The sequence below is a fragment of the Juglans microcarpa x Juglans regia genome, chromosome 8D, assembly GCF_004785595.1.
Source record: "Juglans microcarpa x Juglans regia isolate MS1-56 chromosome 8D, Jm3101_v1.0, whole genome shotgun sequence".
Classification (NCBI taxonomy): domain Eukaryota; kingdom Viridiplantae; phylum Streptophyta; class Magnoliopsida; order Fagales; family Juglandaceae; genus Juglans; species Juglans microcarpa x Juglans regia.
In genome coordinates, this window is record NC_054608.1 from 20,597,547 (window position 1) to 20,617,693 (window position 20,147).

Sequence of the window (20,147 nt, forward strand, 5' to 3'; positions counted from 1 at the left end):
CATTGATTTTTTTTCCAAAGTACAAACCCTAGTTGATATCTTAGCCTTAACTAGAAGTTCTCTTCCTGACCAGGATTTCGTCACATACTTGCTCACCGGGCTTGGTCCCTCATATGAATCCTTCGTGACCTCCATTACCACAAGGTCCGACCCTGTCTCCTCCCAAGAATTATTTCAGCTTCTTCTTATCCGTGAGAGCAGGTTAGCTCACTCAAATAGGATCGTGTCCCCCAATGAACCTTCGGTGAATGTCACAACAACTGGAGGTCGTACTCAACGTGCTCGAGGCTACTCAAGAGGAGGCACATCTAGCAGAAATGGGAATAGCAGAGGACGCTCCAACTCATACACCAGAGGAGGTCGCAGTGGTACTTACCCCAATCCACCCTTAAATACTTACCCTCCATTCCCAAACACTCGCCAAATCTATCAAGTATGTGGTAAGTCTGGACATGTAGCACTCCAATGCCGGCACCGTTTCAACCATTCCTACCAATATGACGCACCTCCATCTTTTTTAGCCAATTTCACAAACACTTATCAGCCATCCCCTACCTATCCAGACACCACCTGGTACCTTGATTCAGCCGCAACCCACCACATCACAAACAATCTTGAGAATCTCAATATCTCCTCTCAACCCTATACTGATGGTGATCAGGTTCGAGTCGGCGACGGGACTGCACTATCTATCCAGAATATCGATGACTCAAAATTCCTCTCTTCTTCTTCTTCTTTTACTCTAAACAAATTGCTTCATGTTCCTTCAATCACCAAAAATCTTGTTTCCGTTTGTAAATTCTGCTCCGATAATAACTGCTTCTTTGAATTTCACTCGTCTTTTTTCTCTGTGAAGGACACTACGACAGGGAAACTCCTCCTCACCGGTCCCAACATTAATGGTCTTTACGTTTTTCCACCTACGCCGGTGCTATCTTCTTTCCCTTCCACGCATGTTGGGGAAAAGACCTCCACTGCTCAATGGCATCATCGTTTAGGCCACTCCTCTCTTCAGCTTGTGTCTCGCGTCTTGCATCAACATCATTTGATTTCTGGTCGCACAGACCACTCTTATGTCTGCTCCGATTGTCTCTTGGCCAAGAGTCATCAACAATCCTTCTTCTCAAATCAGGCCCAAACCTCAAAGCCACTTGAACTCATTTGTGCTGATGTTTGGGGCCCAACACCGTATTTGTCTAGAAGTGGTTTTCGTTTTTACTTATCTTTTGTTGATCAATATACTCGGTTCTGTTGGTTTTTCCCTACAAAACTCAAGTCTGATGTTTATCATGTTTTCACTAGTTTCTTGCCATATGTTAAACGTCTATTCAATTCAAAATTAATTTTTCTTCAAATGGATGGTGGTGGTGAATTCAAGCCACTCATCCCCTTTTGCCAAAAACTTAGCATCACACATCAATTCACATGTCCACACACTCATCAACAAAATGGACTTGTGGAACGCAAGCATAGACATATTGTTGAAACCGGACTTACCTTGATGGCTCATGCAAAATTACCATACAAATTTTGGGCCGATGCGTTTGAAACCGCAATTTACCTCATAAATCGTCTTCCCTCTCCCACTTTACAAAAATAAATCTCCCTATTCTCTAGTCTTTAATAAAGATCCGGACTATAAATTTCTCAAAGTTTTTAGGTGTGAATGTTGGCCTAATCTTCGGGCTCATAATAATCATAAAATGCATTTTCGATCCAAATCCTGTCTTTTTCTGGGCTATAGCCCATCTCACAAAGGTTACAAGTGTTTGCACCTTTCTTCAAATAGACTCTATATCTCCAAGGATGTTCTATTCAATGAGGCCTCCTTTCCGCATGATCATTTTTCGGCCCAGCCTACCTTACCTCTTCTTCACTCAACTGATGCCTTCCTCCCTCTCATTACTCCTTCTATTCTGGGCCCAGGCCCAAACTCCTCAATCTTAGTCAGTCCAACCCAGTGTTTTAAATTTCGTACCGTACCGGTCGGTACGGTCAAAATTTTTCATTTCGGCCGTCCGGCCGGTACCGGCCGATATTTCGGCCTGTGTGTTTTTTTTTTTATTTTTTCAAACTACAAGCTTATTTTTTAACCCCCAATTCAGACTAGACTATTTATAATTTATATATATATATGTATTTATATGTAATTTATTTATATATAGACTATTATTTTGGAAGATAATTTATATATATATTTATATATATAATTTATTTATATATCGACTATCCCGAAACGCTATCCCGAAACAGTACCGATACCGAAATATTTCGTTCCAGTGCCTTGATCGGTACGGCGTCCGGTACGGTATTCAACATTGGTCCAACCCCTTCCCCATCCAACCCATCACCCATTTTACCAACTTCATCGTCTTCTCCCTCGAGCTCATTCCCAAATCTCACAGCTAACCCTAACCTCACTTCTTCAAATCTCACGTCCCACCCCAATGTCATCCCTCCAAGGTCTCCCATAATCACCAGAGCTCACACCCACTCATCTCGTCCTCGTATTATCACCGATGATATTGTCCCTTATCCGGCTCGACACTGTCTCACCACTGCAGCCATTTCCACCGAAACCCCTCTCAGCTACTCCGCGGCCTCCAAGCTTCCCGAATGGTGTTCTGCTATGGATGAAGAGTACAATGCTCTCATTCAAAACCGCACTTGGACCTTAGTTCCTCCTAACCCATCTTGTAATATCCTTGGTTGCAGGTGGATTTATAGGACGAAATACAACTCAGATGGCTCGATTCAGCGAAGAAAAGCTCGTCTAGTCGCAAAGGGATACCATCAAAGAGAAGGGGTCGATTATCATGACACCTTCAGTCCCGTTATTAAAGCTCCCACCATCCGGTTGATTCTTTCGCTTGCTGTAGCTCAGAGATGGTCCATGCGCCAAATCGACGTTCAAAACGCGTTTCTTCACGGAGATTTGAACGACACTGTCTATATGCACCAGCCCTAAGGTTTCATTGATCCCTTACATCCACAATATGTGTGCAAATTGGAGAAGGCACTATACGGGCTCAAACAGGCCTCACGAGCGTGGTTTGCTCAACTTAGCTCATGGCTACTTGGGTATGGTTTCATTGCTTCCAAAGCTGATCCATCGTTATTCATTCTTGCTCATGGTGATATTAAACTCTATCTACTGGTTTACGTAGACGATATTGTTATCACTTCATCACATGATACTGCTATTGATTCCTTAATTGATGCCTTGAGTCAAGCATTTCCTGTTAAGGACCTAGGCCAGTTGTCTTATTTTCTGGGTTTGGAGATAGATTATCTCAAATATGATATGCTGCTCACTCAGCGAAAATACGTCAAGGACTTGCTACATCGTAGTAACATGTTGAATGCCAAACCCATGTCCTCATCCATGGCAACATCTTTAAAACTGTCATCTTATGATTCTCCTTCTTTTGATGATCCAACTCTTTTTAGAAGCACTGTTGGAGCACTTCAATACTTATCACATACTCGGCCAGATATTAGTTTTTCAATGAATAAAGTATGTCAATTCATGCATGATCCCAAAGCATCTCATTGGAGTGCTGTAAAAAGAATTTTGAGGTACCTTAAGGGAACTATCAATCATGGTATCCTGTTTCCTTTCAAAACCTCCTTGACTCTTCAAACCTATTCTGATGCTGATTGGGCGGGATGCCCGGATGATAGAAGATCAACTGGTGGGTACTGCATTTTTCTTGGCAACCATTTAATTTCATGGAGTTCCAAAAAGCAGAAAACAGGAGCCAAATCGAGCACAGAAGCCGAGTACAACTCTGTTGCCACTGCTGCAGCTGAGACAATCTGGTTATAAATAGTCCTGCGTGAACTAAGGATTTCTCTCCCACGTGCTCCAACCTTATGGTGTGACAATATTAGAACAACCTACCTTGCAGCCAACCCAGTTTACCACTCTCGGACAAAACACATGGACATTGATTTTCATTTTGTTCGTGACCGAGTGGTAGCAAAATCATTGACAGTTTCCTTTCTCAGCTCAAAGGACCAAATTGCGGATATATTCACCAAGCCTTTGGTCTCTGAAAAATTCTTTCATTTTCGGTCGAGTCTCAATGTTCTTGACACACCATTGGACTCGAGGGGGTGTATTAGCATAGATGTAAATAATACGTGTAAAGCACCATAATGCAACACTGTAACCTTAGGGATCCTTTTTATGTTATTCTCTCCAGTTATGTAACAAACTTTGATTCCATTTTACTTGTATAAATATATGAGAAATATCAATGAAAAGGTACTGAACATTTCAGCCAAATGGGATTCTGATAGTGAACTCTGGGTTTAAGGTGTATAATTGTCTAAATGTCACCACTAACCACTACCCTTTGTCTAGCTTTGGCAACCACCACCAGTTTGCAACATTTACCAGCCTTTGTTGATGTGGTTTGTACTAAAAAAAACAAAAGATACGTTGCAAAAATCTTCTTTGTTTCATGAATCAAAAGCTCAGATGAAGGAGAGAAGAAAACATCAGCTCTTGACTTCACTTATTCCTTATTATCTAATTTTTGGCCCTACAAAAGCATAAAACTAAACTCTTCCATAAAATATACACAGATAGAATAAGTATTGCCCTCGTGGGGCTCGTTTATGGCTCAAGTCCGACTTGTATGGAGTGCTTGTGGTTCTAGCTGTCTATATCCCTCCTGTCTGGCTCCCCAGCTGGTTGGGTGCTATTATGGTCATGTCTGGTAGGGAAGCCATCTTTGGTCACCCCCTCCAACTCTTTTTTTTGCTGAGAGAAAAAAAAGTTTTGTCATCTCATCAAACTACATCTTGATCCTTGAGTTCTTAACTACATGATATTCATAAGTTCTTACAACTTTCCAGAACTTAAAAGAAAAATCAAGAACAAATAAACAATATGATCTTTAAGGGATCAGAGCCTCCAAAAAAATGAATTGTATTAAACTTTCTGAATGAATGTTCCTTACACGAGTTCCGATTCTTATACCTTGGAATTAAAGTTATTCTCGTTATAGTGGTAAGGACAAAATGGTAATCTAACCACATTAAGTGATGACAACTATGTCATTTCATCCTATTAATGAATCATGTGCTTCTTATTCCTTCAATCCCAAACTCAATCCATCCCGATAGACTCGTTTCTTCTTATGTCTCCTTTGTGCCATTGCATGTAATGGTCTTTCTGAATTGAGAAACCAATAATATGCAGGAGCAAGAATAATAAGGCAAATAAAATCGAAAATAGGAAGAACACAAGGAAGAAACCAAGAAATCTACTTTTGATTTCCTGAGAGAGATTTTCGAGTAATCTCCAAACTCCTCACAACAATAAAATTCACTTCGTATATTTTTTTCCAGTCCCCTCCCTTTTACAAGAGTTTGTTATTTATACTAAAACTACACAGTATAACGCAGTCGTTTAATTCAACTAATCGACTAAAGAACAAGGGCTATTTACAATTGCCAAAACGCCCTGTTTCATTAAACACAATGCACTGTTTCAATCATCAAATAACCGTTATTCTTCAAATAGCCGTTAAACCCAATACTTACTACTGCTATCTGTTGCTTCTTCATACTCTCACCCACGACAATTCCTTCCAAAGAGAGAGCCATTACATTCCCCCTCTCTTAAGACTCTTGTCCACAAGACAGTAAATTTTTTTTTCTTAGAGAACCTTACCCACTAGGTGTGGATAAAGACCTTTCAAGTTCCATAAAGATTCTCAAGAGCTGACCTCAATGGGAGCTCCCATCCACTTGATAAGGACCTCAGTAATAGACTGGTTACCCTGCTTCTTCATCCTTCTCTCTCAAATTAATTCAGGCTCTGGTTGAATCTGTCCAGCTGCATCAGTTGGAGGAAGAGTTGGCAGTGGAGCAATGCCTTGACCTAGTTTCTTTTTTAAACATGACACATGGAACACAGGATGTATGGAAGAAGAAGATGGCAGTTGCAACTTATAAGCAACAGATCCTATCCTTTCCAAAACCAGAAAAGGTCCATAAAAGCAAGGGGCAAGTTTCATATTATGCCTCAAAGAAACTGACTTTTTTCTGTAGGGCTGTAATCTCAAAATCACCCAGTCACCAACTTGAAAACTCCTCTCAGACCTTCTCTTGTCAGCATAGCACTTCATTCTGTGTTGAGCCTTTTGAATGTTTTCCTTTAACAAGGATAAAATCTCCTCTCTAGACTTCAACTGGAGATCCACAGCTTGATTATGAGTAGTACCAGGCACATAAGACAGCAACTTAGGTGGAGAATATCCATAAAGAGCTTCAAATGGAGTAATAGTTGTAGTAGAGTGAGTGGTAGTGTTATAACACCACTCAGCCATGGACAACCAGGCAGACCATTCTTTAGACTTTTGTCCAGCATAGCATCTCAGGTAAGTTTCCAAGCTTTTATTCAATGCCTCAGTTTGTCCATCTGATTGTGGATGGTAGGCTGAGCTAAAATCCAATGAAGTACCCTGCAAAAGAAACAATTGCCTCCAAAAGGAGCTGGTAAAAACTGGGTCTCTATCCGAGACTATAGATTTAGGCAATCCATGGAGTTTAAAAACTCCAGAAAAAAAAACTTGTGCAACCTTAATGGCTGTGTAAGGGTGTGATAAAGGAAAGAAATGAGCAAACTTTGTTAACCTGTCAATAACCACAAACACCACAGAATAACTGTTGGATGAAGGCAACCTTTCCACAAAATCCATAGGAATATCATGCCAAGGAAGATTTGGAACAGGTAATGGCTGTAGTAAGCCAGGATATTGCACATTTTCATGTTTATTAACTTGACAGATTTCACACTCTTGCACCAATTTCTTAATATCTCGCCTTTCTTATAAACAACTGTAAAATCATATCCAATCAACTTTGATATCCATTTTTGTTGTGCCTCAGTCCCTACCTTTTGTTCAAGCAAATACTTTAAAGCTTGTTGGTCAGTTTTCACCTTAAAAGTATGGCCAAGCAAGTATGGCCTCCATCGAGTCACTGCAGAGACAAGAGCTAACAGCTCTTTCTCATAAGTGGACAACAACAAAGCTTTACCATTCAAGGCCTTGCTGTAGAAGGCAATTGGGTGGCCCTCTTGCATGAGGACAGCTCCCATCCCAATGCCTGAAGCATCACATTCAATAATGAATGTTTTGGAAAAATCTGGTAAATTTAAAACTGGAGGATTGCTGACAGCTTTTTTCAAAACTTCAAAGGCAATTGCAGCGGTTTCATCCCAATGAAATGAGTTCTTTTTTAACAAGGAGGTCAATGGAACTGCAATGGATCCATAATGTCTTATGAATTTTCTGTAGTAGCCTGTAAGGCCCAAAAACACTCTTAAGGATTTCAAAGTTTTGGGGGTAGGCCACTGCACCATAGCTAAAGTCTTGGAAGGATCAGCTTGTACCCCTTACCTGAGATGATGTGGCCCAAGTATTCAATTTTAGAGGCCCCAAATTTACACTTTGACATCTTAGCATACAAGGTGTGTTGCTCTAATATTTGCAAAACAGATTTCAAATGATGAACATGCTCTTCTATATTTCTGCTATACACCAGTATGTCATCGAAGAAAACTAATACAAACCTCCTAAAAAAAGGCTTGAATATGTCATTCACTTGGAAAGGTGCTAGTGCATTGGTAAGCCCAAAGGGCATTACCAAGAACTCATAATGCCCCTCATGAGTTCTAAAAGCTGTTTTGGGAATGTCTTTCTCTCTCACTCTGATTTGGTGATACCCAGCCCTCAAATCCAACTTAGAAAACACTTGTGCACCACAGAGTTCATCTAACAATTCATCAATGATAGGTATTGGAAATTTATCTTTGATAGTTACTTGATTGAGTGCATGATAATCAATGCACATCCTCCAAGTACCATCAGCCTTTTTAACTAGTAAAACAGGTGATGAAAATGGACTTTGGCTGGGTCTCACCACCCCAGGAGCCAACAATTCTTGAACAATTTTCTCAATTTCTGCCTTCTGGTAATGGGGATATCTATATGGCCTAACAGAAACAGGGTTTGCCCCTTCTTGAAGATTAATAGGATGGTTAAAAGCCCTATTAGGTGGTAAGCCCACTGGCTCAGAAAAAACCCTTGGGTATGCATTCAGTAACTTGGTAATGATCTCAGGAATGGGCTCAGGTACTACCTCTTGATCTACCCCCAACTAATTATAAGAACCACCCTTGACCATTTACAAAGTCAGGTTTAAGTCATTTGTCTCCCATCAGCACATCAACAGTGCCAGTGCTAATTCCCTGCAACACTACAACTTCCTTCCCTAACTTGAAACTCATTGACATTTTAGTAAAGTCCCAGTGAATAGACCCCAAAGTTTTGAGCCACTGTACACCCAAAACAATGTCACAGCCCCCTAATGATAGCACATGAAAAGGAACAGAAAATTTAGATCCTTGTATCTTAACTACTTCTTCACCTTTTCCTCGACTTAGTATTTTTGTCCCATCAGCAACCCTTACCTGCAGGCTTGAATCCCTTTCAATCCTCAATCCAGCCTTCTGAACCACTAGTGGATCCAGGAAGTTATGGGTACTTCCTGAGTCCACTAAGATTTCAATAGCACAGGCACCAATTCTCCCATGCAATCTCATTGCATTACTTGTAAGACAACCTGAGATGGCATTAATAGACACCTCAACACCTTCCTCCCCTTTCTCCTGAACTACTGCCTGTCCATCCTCATCTCCTAAACTCAAGTCATCCTCATTTACCCCCGAGGGGTCTGAAACCTCTTGATCAACTTGCAAAAGGTAAATATTGGAATTTTTACACTTATGAGTAGGATTCCACTTCTCATCACAATGATAGCAAAGTCCCCTCCTCCTTTTCTCATCCATCTGAGAAGAGAAAACCTTTTTGACTGGTATAGGACTTCTTTGCACTATGGCACTACCCACACTCTTTTCTTGCTCAATCTTGCCTTCACTCAACCCATTATTTTTCTATGATTTCCTAGAAGCCCATAAGTACTCTTCTTGAATCTTTGCAACACCAAAGGTTGCATTCAAATTGATAGGATTGAGCATTCGAACAGGCAATCGAATCTCATCCTTCAATCCACTCATAAAACAGCTTAATTTGAGCCTATCGGATAGTCCCTTAAGCCTATTAGATAAAGATTCAAATTGTGCCTTATAACTGGCCATAGTGAAAGTTTGCTTAAGAAGAGTCAAACCCTCCATGTGATAAGAGGCCATAAGAAGCCTGTGATTTAAGGAAATCTGGTGGAACTCAAAATACTGGGTTGCCTTAAACACCCAAGCAGAAGGATTGGTTCCCTCAACGTGAGGAAAGTCCAATCTGACTCCCCAAGGCAAAGAACCCCTTTCATTAAAATTTATTGGCATACCATAGGTTCCTTCTCCAGGATTCACACCCCCTAAAGAACCAGAATTACTCGGGTGAGATGCAATTAAAGATTGCAGCATATCAGTTATCAATTAGTAATGAGGAACACACAGCCAGTTTAACTCCACACACACATTTGAGTTCTGAGACATTTGCCTCAATTCTATGTGAAAGATTGTTCAGATAGTCTTGGTGTGTATAGCCCTGGGGGTTGAGTAGTAACGTGTCACTTTTGTGAGAATTTAGAATTGTGTTTGATTGTTTCTGTTTGGATTTCGATCTTTATGCAATATTCATCTCAATTAATTTTCACTATTTTGCTCAAAGATTAGTAAAACGCTAGTTGGGGGTGTGATTGAGTTGTATTATTGCATATTTTATACATATAGAACCCATATATTTAAATTATTTCATTACATTATTATTAGTTTTAAATGAAAAAATGGTTAAGATGCATAAATCTAAGTTGTGATTTAAATTAATTTATAGTATAGTTAATGCTTAATTTTATAACTTGTGATTTAATTGGGTAATATTTCTTCACATGCACAACACATTTTTTATATTCTATTCTTTTATTTTATTTTATTTTATTTTTATTATTTTTATTTTATTTTTTTCAAGTTAAGAAATGCAAAAGCATGAGAAAAGTCAAAGAGGTACAAAAAAGGCAAGTGAAAAAGGCACAAATTTTTTTTATTTTTTTATTCTCTAAAGCCACATAGCACGCGGGACCCAAGCTACTTTTTGGTTGATGAAAAGTTGAGTTTTAGCGTGTGGGGGCGTTTTGGAGAGAAACTGCTACACAGTTTGGCATTTTGAAAAATAAAACCCAAAAGAGTCTCATGCATGCAGGCCTTTTGGCTTTACGAATGGAACGGTGCAGAAGTTTTAAATTTTATTTTTGGGACACTAGGTTTTTACTGTCTTTCCACCACATGAAATAGAGTTTTTCTTTTTGGCTTCTGGAGACACGCACACAGTAGCGTCGTTGATGAACCTTGAAGGGTCACTGCCCCTACCCTGCCTCCTCCACTGCTCTCCATCTTCAACTCCATCCATTTGGCTTGCTGTTTTCTTTTCCTAATCTATATTTAATTTTAGTCTGAATTTTATAGTATATTTTTGAGGTTTTTAATTTAGAATCATTTGATTTTTGATATTTTATTTTCAGTATGTTTTAAGTTTGATGTAGTTATTTTTCTTACTCTTTTAAGTTTTCGTTTAACAGTGATTACAATTGATATGGATTAATTTTGAGAATTTGTGATTTGAATATAAGGATAAACCCTAGAATCTTGATTTTGGTGTTTTTCAATTTTCAGTTCGTATTTTATCAATTACTTTCTAATCTAGTTTAATTCTTAGCTTAGTTTTATTAATCTCTTAGTTCAATTGCATATTAGATTGATTAAAGCTTAATTAAGACTTAAATAATTTCAGTTTTATTAATTAATTTTCTGACTAATTGAGATTGTTTAGCTTAGTTGGTTCCTTGATTGTTAATTTCAATTTGTTAGTATTTTACATTTCATTCCGACACTAAAAAAAAAATCTAAAAATATGAATCTAGTCCATGACTAGTGCCTTTTTTTATTCCCGTCGCACTCTTCCATTCATTGAACATACCACCACTTTTATTTTTCCTTTGTGAATATTTTCACTATTTTAAACGAGTTTGATTTTAAGTAACTTTTCTTGAGGAGAAGATTTAGGAATTTATTCCTAATTATTACGAGACACTCTCTAACACTTGGGATAGCCTTTATGCTACTCATTTTTTAGTGAGTCACTCATCTATAACAGATATTAGAAACTTATCTTTCACAGTTTCCTTGTTGAGAGCACTATAGTCAATGCATATGGACCAAGTACCATATTATTTTTTCACCCACAGCACATGTGAAGAAAAAGGAGATTGACTATTTTGAAGAGTATTGCTACAGGTACCCGTCTTCGGGTACCCGTAGCGGAATCACTGATGTGGCCATGCCACGTCAACGATTATTATATTAAAAAAAAAAAAACAAAAAGGGCGGAAAGGCCTCGTTTCAGAGCGCCATTTTGATTTCAGAAACCATTTTTGCCGAGCCAAATGTTGTGGGTTCATCGTTCTCCAGATTGTTCCGAAACCATTTTGCGCTGAAAGGGAAAATCCGTTCGTCGATCTTCATCGCGTTCAAGTGAGTGCCGTCGAACCCAGAAACCATTTTGGGCTCTGAGAAAAAGAAAAGCAGGTTCGTCTTCTTCGTTGTGAGAAAAAGAAAAGCAGGTTCGTCTTCTTCGTTGTGAAGGTGCCTCTGGTTTATGGTTTATTTTTTTTTTTCTTCATCTTTGGCATCACTGGCTCCATCACCGTCTACTGGTACTGGTATTCCTCTTGGGTGTCTGAAGAAACAAGACCCAATGATGCACAATAGATATGGGCTTGCTCTGTCTCAAGAAATGCTAGTCTGAACAGCAGCCGATCTTCTTCTTTCTTCTTTATCATAAATAAATAGAACATAAATAAATAGAACACCTACGGAGATTGAATGTAATGTTTTCTTTGTTATAAATTTTGTTGTCACATTCCTATTGGTGGTTTTCATATTCATTGTTTTTTGTAGTAGATGTGTTTGTTGTTATGCCACGCTTATGGACGCACAACCATTAACTTCTTCCTTTTGTCTGGAACATGATTATTGGTTCTTAGCTCATATTGTATTGGCCAGCTTGGCCACGTTGATGAAATATGGTAGAATTTGCAAGAGTGGAGTATTTCAAGGGACCTGTATTTTGAAGCTTTAATTTGCAATATGGTTTTGTAAGAATTGCTAATGCATGTTTGCTTTTGGGATTGTTAAAAGAAATCATTTTTAATTATCTAATTCAATAATCAGAAAAATATCTCAATTGTTTTTTATTGGTTGGATGGAAAATATGTCAATTTCACATGATTGAAGCTTAATCATCACAAGACTCGAGCCCATGCCCTAACACTTGCAACACTCACCCAAAAACATGGCACACCTCTTATGCATGCAAGTCATAATGCACACGTCTACTGTAATTACCTTCTTATGCACAGTGAAAATTTGTTATTAGCATATATTGTTTGGGCAAATTCCTAATAAGACATTGAATGTCGCTAACTTTAGTATTAGACTACATTAATGCAATCCTCTAAATATTTCTATATTTGACCACAATGGACAAGAATACAAGCCTAATTGCAATTTGCTTTCTCCTCTTGCAAAATCCTTTTTTTATTTTTTATTTTTAAGAAAATCTTAGAGAATGGATGTATTTGCATTATTTCATACTAAAAAGGATTATGAGAATTCTTAAGTGGGACTAGGACTACAAGAGTTACCTTCCCTAACCGAGGTCCGGTTAAGAGTTCCATGTTCAATTTGTATTCACTCCCGAGTAGAAGTGCAGGGAAGTATGCGCAGTTAAATACTAGAAAATCACACAAAAGATACTCTGCGTGTAAGATTGATACTACCAAGGTGCCTTTCGTATGTGAGAGAATGATTTGGGCCTGACCCTTTTGATTTTCTCCAATGAAATCATCAATAAGTGAGTAAAACTCTTACTTGCAAATACTGACAAGCTTAGCTGTCTAGATGGTCCAGCTTAGCATGCGGAAATTTGAAATTTTATTTGTTCTGTTCTACATATATGCAAGTCATAATGACAATGAGAAGATAAAACTTTGCAGTTTTGTGGCTAAGTATTTTTTTTATGAAGTAATTGATTGTGGAATTATGCAGTTCATCTCTTCTCGGCATGGGAAAAGGGGAAGAATACTCATCTCCTCAAATACCATCTAGCTCAAATCCCCCAACCGCTGTATGTTATATTTTTTTCAATGTTGCTTTATTTCTATGTTGAGTTGATATTTATTTTCAAAATACATAAATAACTTGTGTAATTATGTTAGGATATACCATCAAGTAACCGGTACTTTGTAGATTACACCAGTCCCGATTACTACGGACCACTTCCTGCGTGGGCAATGCCTTTTCCGCCATATCCTGATGGCGGGCAAGATCCAAGAAACATTCAAGTGGTGATTAAATTGGCTTATTGTTTTTTTGTTTGTATAAGTTGGCCCTTTTTTTTAGTTTAATGTCATTGATTTGTCAATTTCACATGGCAGAATGTTAGTGACCCGACTCCTCTCATGACTACATATTCCGCCACGAGTGAAAGAGTTGATATAGAGGAACCACCTAAATGTAGAGAAACTGATATTCCATGTACCTCTGAAAGAGTTGAAGAAAGCAAAGAAGATAGACTAAATTCAGAAGAAACTGAGGATGGGATTGCCGGGACACCACATTTGTCGGAAGAAGTTGGTGGTGATCCGATTCAAGAGCCAAGTTCGAGAATGGAGTTTAATACTTTTGAAGAATTAATGGTCTATTATAAGCAGTATGGTAAGAAAAGCGGGTTTGGGGTAATGATAAGAAGGACTGATAAAGGAGATGATGGAACTGTCCGATATGTCACTCTTGGTTGTGCCCGTGGTGGGAAGGCTCGGAATAGGACATTGAATGTCGCTAGACCACGTCCAACAGGAAAGACAGAATGTAAGGCAAAAATTAATGCCTTAAAAGTTGATGGAAATTTCCGGTTGACAACAGTGAATAATACCCATAACCATGACCTTAGTCCAAATAAGGCTCGCTTCTTTCGATGTAATAGAGAAGTGAGTGACTCTGTAAAAAGAGTCCTAGATATAAACGACATGGCTGGTATTCGAATGAATAAGAGTTTCGGATCTCTCGTCGTTGGCCCTGGTGGATTCGAGAACCTCTCATTTTTAGAAAAGGATTGTCGTAATTATATCGACAAGGCAAGACATCTAAGGCTTGGTAAAGGTGGTGCAGGAGCGCTTCAAGAGTATTTTTGTAGAATGCAGTACAAAAATCCTGGTTTCTTTGCACTGATGGATTTGGATGATGAGGGGAGGTTAAGGAATGTCTTCTGGGCAGACCCTCGTAGTAGGGCAGCCTACCAATACTTCGGTGATGTGGTGACATTCGACACTACATACCTGACGAATAGGTATGGGATGCCCTTTGCACCATTTGTTGGTGTAAACCACCATGGGCAATCAATTCTGTTGGGAGCAGGGTTGATTTCCAGTGAGGATACAGAGACTTTTGTCTGGTTATTCCAGACGTGGTTGAAGTGTATGGATGGTATCGCTCCAAAAGCTATTATCACTGATCAAGACAGAGCGATGAAAAATGCAATAGCTATTGTTTTTCCTGAAAGCCGACATCGACTTTGTTTGTGGCATATACTGAAAAAAGTGCCCGAGAAGCTGTCCTCCTATGCTTCGTACAAAAGTGGGATGAAGAATGCATTGATGAAATGTGTGTATGACACGCATACTATTGACGAGTTTGAGAAATCTTGGGATGAGTTAATCGATACTTACCACTTGCATGATAATGTCTGGCTGAAAAGTTTATACACTGAGCGTGAGTATTGGGTGCCGGCTTTCTTGAAAGACTGTTTTTGGGCTGGGATGAGTACAACGCAGCGCAGTGAGAGCATGAATGCTTTTTTCGATGGTTACGTTCATGCTAAGACAAACTTGAAAGAGTTTGTCGATCAGTTTGATAGTGCGTTGAAAAAAAAAATTGAGAGTAAAAATAACGCGGACTTCCACTCATTTAGCGTTACCATTCCTTGCATATCTAGATCTCCTATCGAAAAGAGATTTCAAGAGTTGTACACAAATGCTAAATTTAGGGAAGTTCAGATGCAACTTACCGGCATTATCGATTTGGATCCAGAGTTACTTAAGAGGGATGGTGCAGTAAAGACCTATCTGGTAGAGGACGAAGTTCGTGTGGAAGAGTTCAGTAAGTTGGTTACGTTTTCTGTGGACTTCAATGAGGAAGATGCAGATGTTAAGTGTTCATGTGGTTTATTTCAGATGAGGGGTATACTATGTCGGCACATTCTCGCTGTATTTAAGTGTAACGGGAGAAAATCCCTGCCAGAGAAGTACATTTTAGACCGATGGAGGAAGGATATCAAAAGGAGATACACGTTAATCGATAGCAGCTATGATGTAGGGGATCAGCGGCCAGATGCTTGCAGATATTCTAGTCTATTAAAAGTCTGTTATCAAATGATTACTTATGCAGCGGGTTCAATTAAACATACTGAGGATGCGACACATAAGTTACATGCAATGATTGAATTATATAGTGAGAATCAAGAACTTCCATCAATTACCCTCACTGGTTCTAATGTTGGTTGTACTCAAAATGACACACTCACTGTGGGTAGTTCAAAACAAGTACTCAGTCCATTGGTTGTCAGAGGGAAAGGCAGACCCCCATCTCTTCGAAGAGCATCCAAGATGGAGAAAGAGATGCGGAAACTTAAAGGAAAGACAAAGAAAGCACCAGTAAATCGGAAACGTAAACAGGTGAATATTATTTTAGCTTTAAAAATATATTTGTAAAGCTAGGGATTTTTTATTACATGCAAAAACAATCTTACTCTCCAATGCTACTTGTTTATTAGAGAGATGGAGGAGATACACCAGTGCCAGACACATGCAGGAATTTATTTGGCCCATCAGTGTTAGATATTTCCAATGTTGGTTATGTGCAATTATATTACTTTTGTTATATTTATACTTGAAATGTTATATTTATGTTTTTATTTGATTTTCATGTTTTTTTTTTTTTGGAAATCCAGCTTGTTCAAGACAAATTAGCTGTTGTCATTGATGGAATCCAGATTGGACAAACAGTGGGTGGGAGTCAAGAAAGTGTAATATTTCTTAACTTTTCATATGTCAATAGTAATATTGACATTATTCTAATCTATGCAAATTAATCCTTACAGGTTCAATTTGGGTTGGATGGATCACAACCTGGACAACTTGGATTGGATGATTCACAATTGGTTCAACCGTGGTTGGCGAGCCCAAGGAACTAATTCCAGGTACTACGAGCTAAGGATATAGATAAAGTAATAAATGATCTGTGTTACAACCTCATATGGAATCTGTTTTGTTATCGTACTAGAGAGTGAAGTTAATAAATGATCTGTTTTGATACATTCATTTCTTTATTATTTCTTTTTATTGTGTCGGGGTACATTATTGTGGGGGTTGTCAGCGGGATCAAACTTGGTAGATGAGTTTTGGCGGGTAACGTTAGAATTTTGATAACTTCATCAAATATTTTGCACTGTACTTCCTTATTTTCACCTATCTCAAGCACCTCTGGCTTATGTAATCAGGCACTAGCTTCTTTTCTTTCTTTTTTAGCTTATTTCGTGTAATCAAAGTGAAGAAGAAGGTGGACCTTTAGTAGTCTGCTCTTGTTTGTCTAAGGGATCTTTGAAAGATTTGAAATAGAACTTTGGACCAAGTTATAGAATGATTTTAGTATCGACTTTCGTACTATGCTAATATTTATATCAATTACATTGGGAATATCTATATCAATTATATTAATTCCTTTATTTTTATCTTACTTCACATGCAGGAAACATTGAGGTTTATTGGTAGAAACATTGGTGAAGGATTTTCAAGAGCTGAAATGATATGATGGATTAGTCATTTTTTGTTTCTTGGTAGAAACATTGGTGTTTTTTGTAAGTTTATCATGTTCTACTTAGTGGTGATATGGCATGTAAGATCTTATGTTGGTTGTTTTTTTGTAAGTAGTAAATGTAATTTTTTTGGAAATCTTGACAAAAGATACAAGATTGTTGGCAATGGTTTCTTGTGTAGTTGGAACAAATCATAACATTATTTTGATTTGTTATGATAGTTTTTCTTCCAAGAATGTGCATGGTTGAATTATTTACTGGTATGCAGTTTTAGTACCTATTCCATTGCTTTGGATTGCAGAATATTGTTTAATTCATGGCTACTTTGGTGTGTGAGAGTTTAAGAATTCTTATGTGCAACTGCTGCTTTTGTTCATGTACTACTGGGTGTTTGGAGTTTACAAATTTCCTGTATGGAACTGCAATTAAAAGGAGAAGCTATTTATACTACCCCCCTTACTCTCCCTTTACTCTTAGATTGAGAACGTCGGCCTTATTTTAGTTTTTCTTCCAAGAATGCGCATGGTTGAATTATTTACTGGATTGCCGTAGCTTTGGCTTAGATAGGTACTAAAACTGCATACCAGTAGGTACTAAAATAATCAATCCAGTAAATAATTTGCGGGGCGCATTATTTGTGACTGAAGTGTTATTTGGTTGGCTCATCCCTTTTGTGTGCAGCATTCAACTTTGTCCAATTATCCAAAAAATAAATAAGCACAAATTAAATATACACTATATACAATCAGACTAAAATACTCCACAAGTCATTAACATAAAAAAAATTCCAATTAGACTATACAATCAGACTAAGTTCTAACATCACCAACCAACATATAAACAACTTAAATATACATAGCAACTAACTGCTAACACTATTTGTAAGTTTATCACTTATTTACAAGACAAGTAACATGCTACAACAAATGCAGCAGCCCAATACACCCGGAGTAGTGTGCGTGAGCGTCTGATTTCAGCTTCGCGTACAATAAGCGCCAACTCCTTCTTCACAACCTTTTCATTTCTATTGGATAGCGCCATCTCTCTCATCTCGATGTCATCCGCTCTCCTACGGAGATCAATCTTGCTCTTTTCGATATCGTCAAGTATTTTCTCCAACTCTTTCTTGGCTCTTAACAGTTCATTGTGAGTTTCTCTTAGATTGGACTTTCTGTATTGATCCTCCTCTACCCACTTGAAATACTTACAATATGGTAATCCCTAATTATTTTAAAAATATTTTAGAAACATGTTAGATGCACATAATATTTAAATTTTTTATTAAACATAAATGTAGTTACCTTTGTGTTGTAGTTAGAACACCCTAAGAAGGGTCGTCCTGGATTTCTTGTAGTAGATGAGTATCTTAGTTGGGCTTCAATTTCACAGAAGCATAATAGTTGACCCAGACTTCGTTTACCAGAAGATGAAGAAGAGTCCGTTGTGGATGATGAGATATTCTTAAACTTAAGGTGAATAAGAAACAAAAGGAAAATGGACAATCAAGAACAAAACTAAACTTTCAGCATCTCCTTTAAAAGACTATCAACTATCAAGACAATTTAAAGTCTCCACACATTTAAACTAAACAAATCTTACTCTCCAAACATTTAATAAGATATTCTACATGTTGGACCTTACAAATAATTAAAGTCTTCCTCTTCCCATCATAACCTAGATTCGTTAACCACCAAAACCTTAGATTTAATTTGGTATCATTTGCTCCTATATGTGAGACGAGACAAACCTAGATTCAAAATCTCAGACATGATGCTTATGAATATCAATCACACAATGCTTATGAATATCAATCACACAATGCTTATGAAAACAGCACACAAACCCATCCTAGTAACATTGTAACACATGTCTTGCAAAAGAAATTATATAGTCAAGATAAAACACAACTAAGAACAGATGACGGAATTAAATTCTTCCTTGATACTCCTCAATCTAAGTTTGAAAAGCTGATGTATAATTTAAAACCATAATAAAGATATGACATAACATCTATTACTTATCATCCAGAAAAACAATCCTAGTAACATTGTAACACATGTACAAATAAAGAAATGATTAGTCAAGATAAAAGTCTCAATCTAAGAACAAATGAAGGAGACAGAAAAATTCTGCTCGTACATCTATTACTTATCATCCAGAAACAGCACACACAATCCTTCACCTACTCCTTTTTCAATCCCCCAATGCTTTCAATGTTTTTGGGATCCAGCACATTTTTTTCCTTTTTGATTTTCCTACCAAAATAAAGATCATACCTAAGTGAAAATGCCTTCATTTTAGTTTTTCTTTTTTTTAGATCAATCGTGCCTACTACTACTCAAACTGAAGGAGACAAAGAAACAACCACGGTAAATGAACAATCAAGAATTGATAAACGAAAAAAAAACAGAGTATTTATATTTTTCTTATCGATTAGGGCTAGGGTTTCGAATCTACAAGTATTTCGAAATAATTTGCAATTTCGAGTCTAAATCAAGTGCTATTTCGAAATCCACAAGAATTTCGAGATCTCCCATTATGGTTAGGGTTAGGGAAAGGGTTATGGTTAGGGTTAGGGTTCGGGTTAGGGTTTTCACTTATTCAAGAATCATGTGTAATCTGCCGATTTGGTGAGTTTGGAAAAATCGAAATCATCTATTCAATAAAGAAACCCAATGGGAGATTCGGTTGTGGTCATGCGAATCCATAGATACAATCAAGATGACAAAGAGAGTACCTCCCTTTGTGTATCGTCTTCCTGCACGTCGGTGGGGACGTCGCTCAACTGAACTGAAGAAGATGACCACCCTCCGTGAATCGTCGTCTTCGTTGCTTGCTTGGGAAGGTTCCCAGGTTCCGTGCGGGATTCCATGGTCTTCGTGGCTGAACTGAAACTAAGGGGAGGTCGTCTTCGGGTTTGAAACGGCTTCGTCGTTTCGAGTGTCTTGCCCATTTGAACGAGCACGAGCGATTATTAAAACCAAACCGCACCGTTTTAATAATCCCACCTGGACTCCTGGGTACGCGGGGGGTGCCCCTCCCGTGTACGAGCAGCATTTTTTATTTTGAATTACCTTAGCATCTAATAACTCCTGGACAATTTTTTCAATTTTGAAGTTTTGAAAAGTCGTAACAATTGGTATCAAAGCCTCCAAGAAATTAATTGTATTAAACTTTATGAATGAA

The 20,147-nt window shown here is 38.0% G+C and overlaps 2 protein-coding genes across 2 annotated transcripts; one reads left to right on the forward strand and one right to left on the reverse strand.

Moving 5' to 3' along the window:
- Window positions 1-13,154: 13,154 nt before the first annotated feature.
- Window positions 13,155-15,572, forward strand: LOC121242266 (protein FAR-RED IMPAIRED RESPONSE 1-like). Its single transcript, XM_041140156.1, has 4 exons — window positions 13,155-13,217; window positions 13,309-13,437; window positions 13,528-15,496; window positions 15,559-15,572. The coding sequence occupies exons 1-4, from the start codon at window positions 13,155-13,157 to the stop codon at window positions 15,570-15,572; spliced, it is 2,175 nt and encodes a 724-aa protein (XP_040996090.1).
- A 2,268-nt stretch (window positions 15,573-17,840) lies between these two features.
- On the reverse strand, window positions 17,841-19,833 carry LOC121242267. Its single transcript, XM_041140157.1, has 3 exons — window positions 19,699-19,833; window positions 18,263-18,427; window positions 17,841-18,182 (listed from the first exon to the last, which is right to left on the reverse strand). Exons 1-3 carry the CDS (start codon window positions 19,831-19,833, stop codon window positions 17,856-17,858), a joined length of 627 nt encoding a protein of 208 aa, XP_040996091.1. The 3' UTR covers window positions 17,841-17,855.
- Between the last annotated feature and the right edge of the window lie 314 nt (window positions 19,834-20,147).

Excerpts from the sequence above, each read along its gene's own strand:
- LOC121242266 (XM_041140156.1), top strand. The coding sequence starts at position 13,155 with ATGGGAAAAGGGGAAGAATACTCATCTCCTCAAATACCATCTAGCTCA. Across the intron at positions 13,218-13,308 it reads GCTCAAATCCCCCAACCGCT|GATATACCATCAAGTAACCG; the intron begins GTATGTTATATT and ends TAATTATGTTAG. Across the intron at positions 13,438-13,527 it reads ATCCAAGAAACATTCAAGTG|AATGTTAGTGACCCGACTCC; the intron begins GTGATTAAATTG and ends TTCACATGGCAG.
- LOC121242267 (XM_041140157.1), bottom strand. The coding sequence starts at position 19,833 with ATGGAATCCCGCACGGAACCTGGGAACCTTCCCAAGCAAGCAACGAAG. Across the intron at positions 18,428-19,698 it reads AAGACGATACACAAAGGGAG|TTTAAGAATATCTCATCATC; the intron begins GTACTCTCTTTG and ends ATTCACCTTAAG. Across the intron at positions 18,183-18,262 it reads GTTCTAACTACAACACAAAG|GGATTACCATATTGTAAGTA; the intron begins GTAACTACATTT and ends TAAAATAATTAG.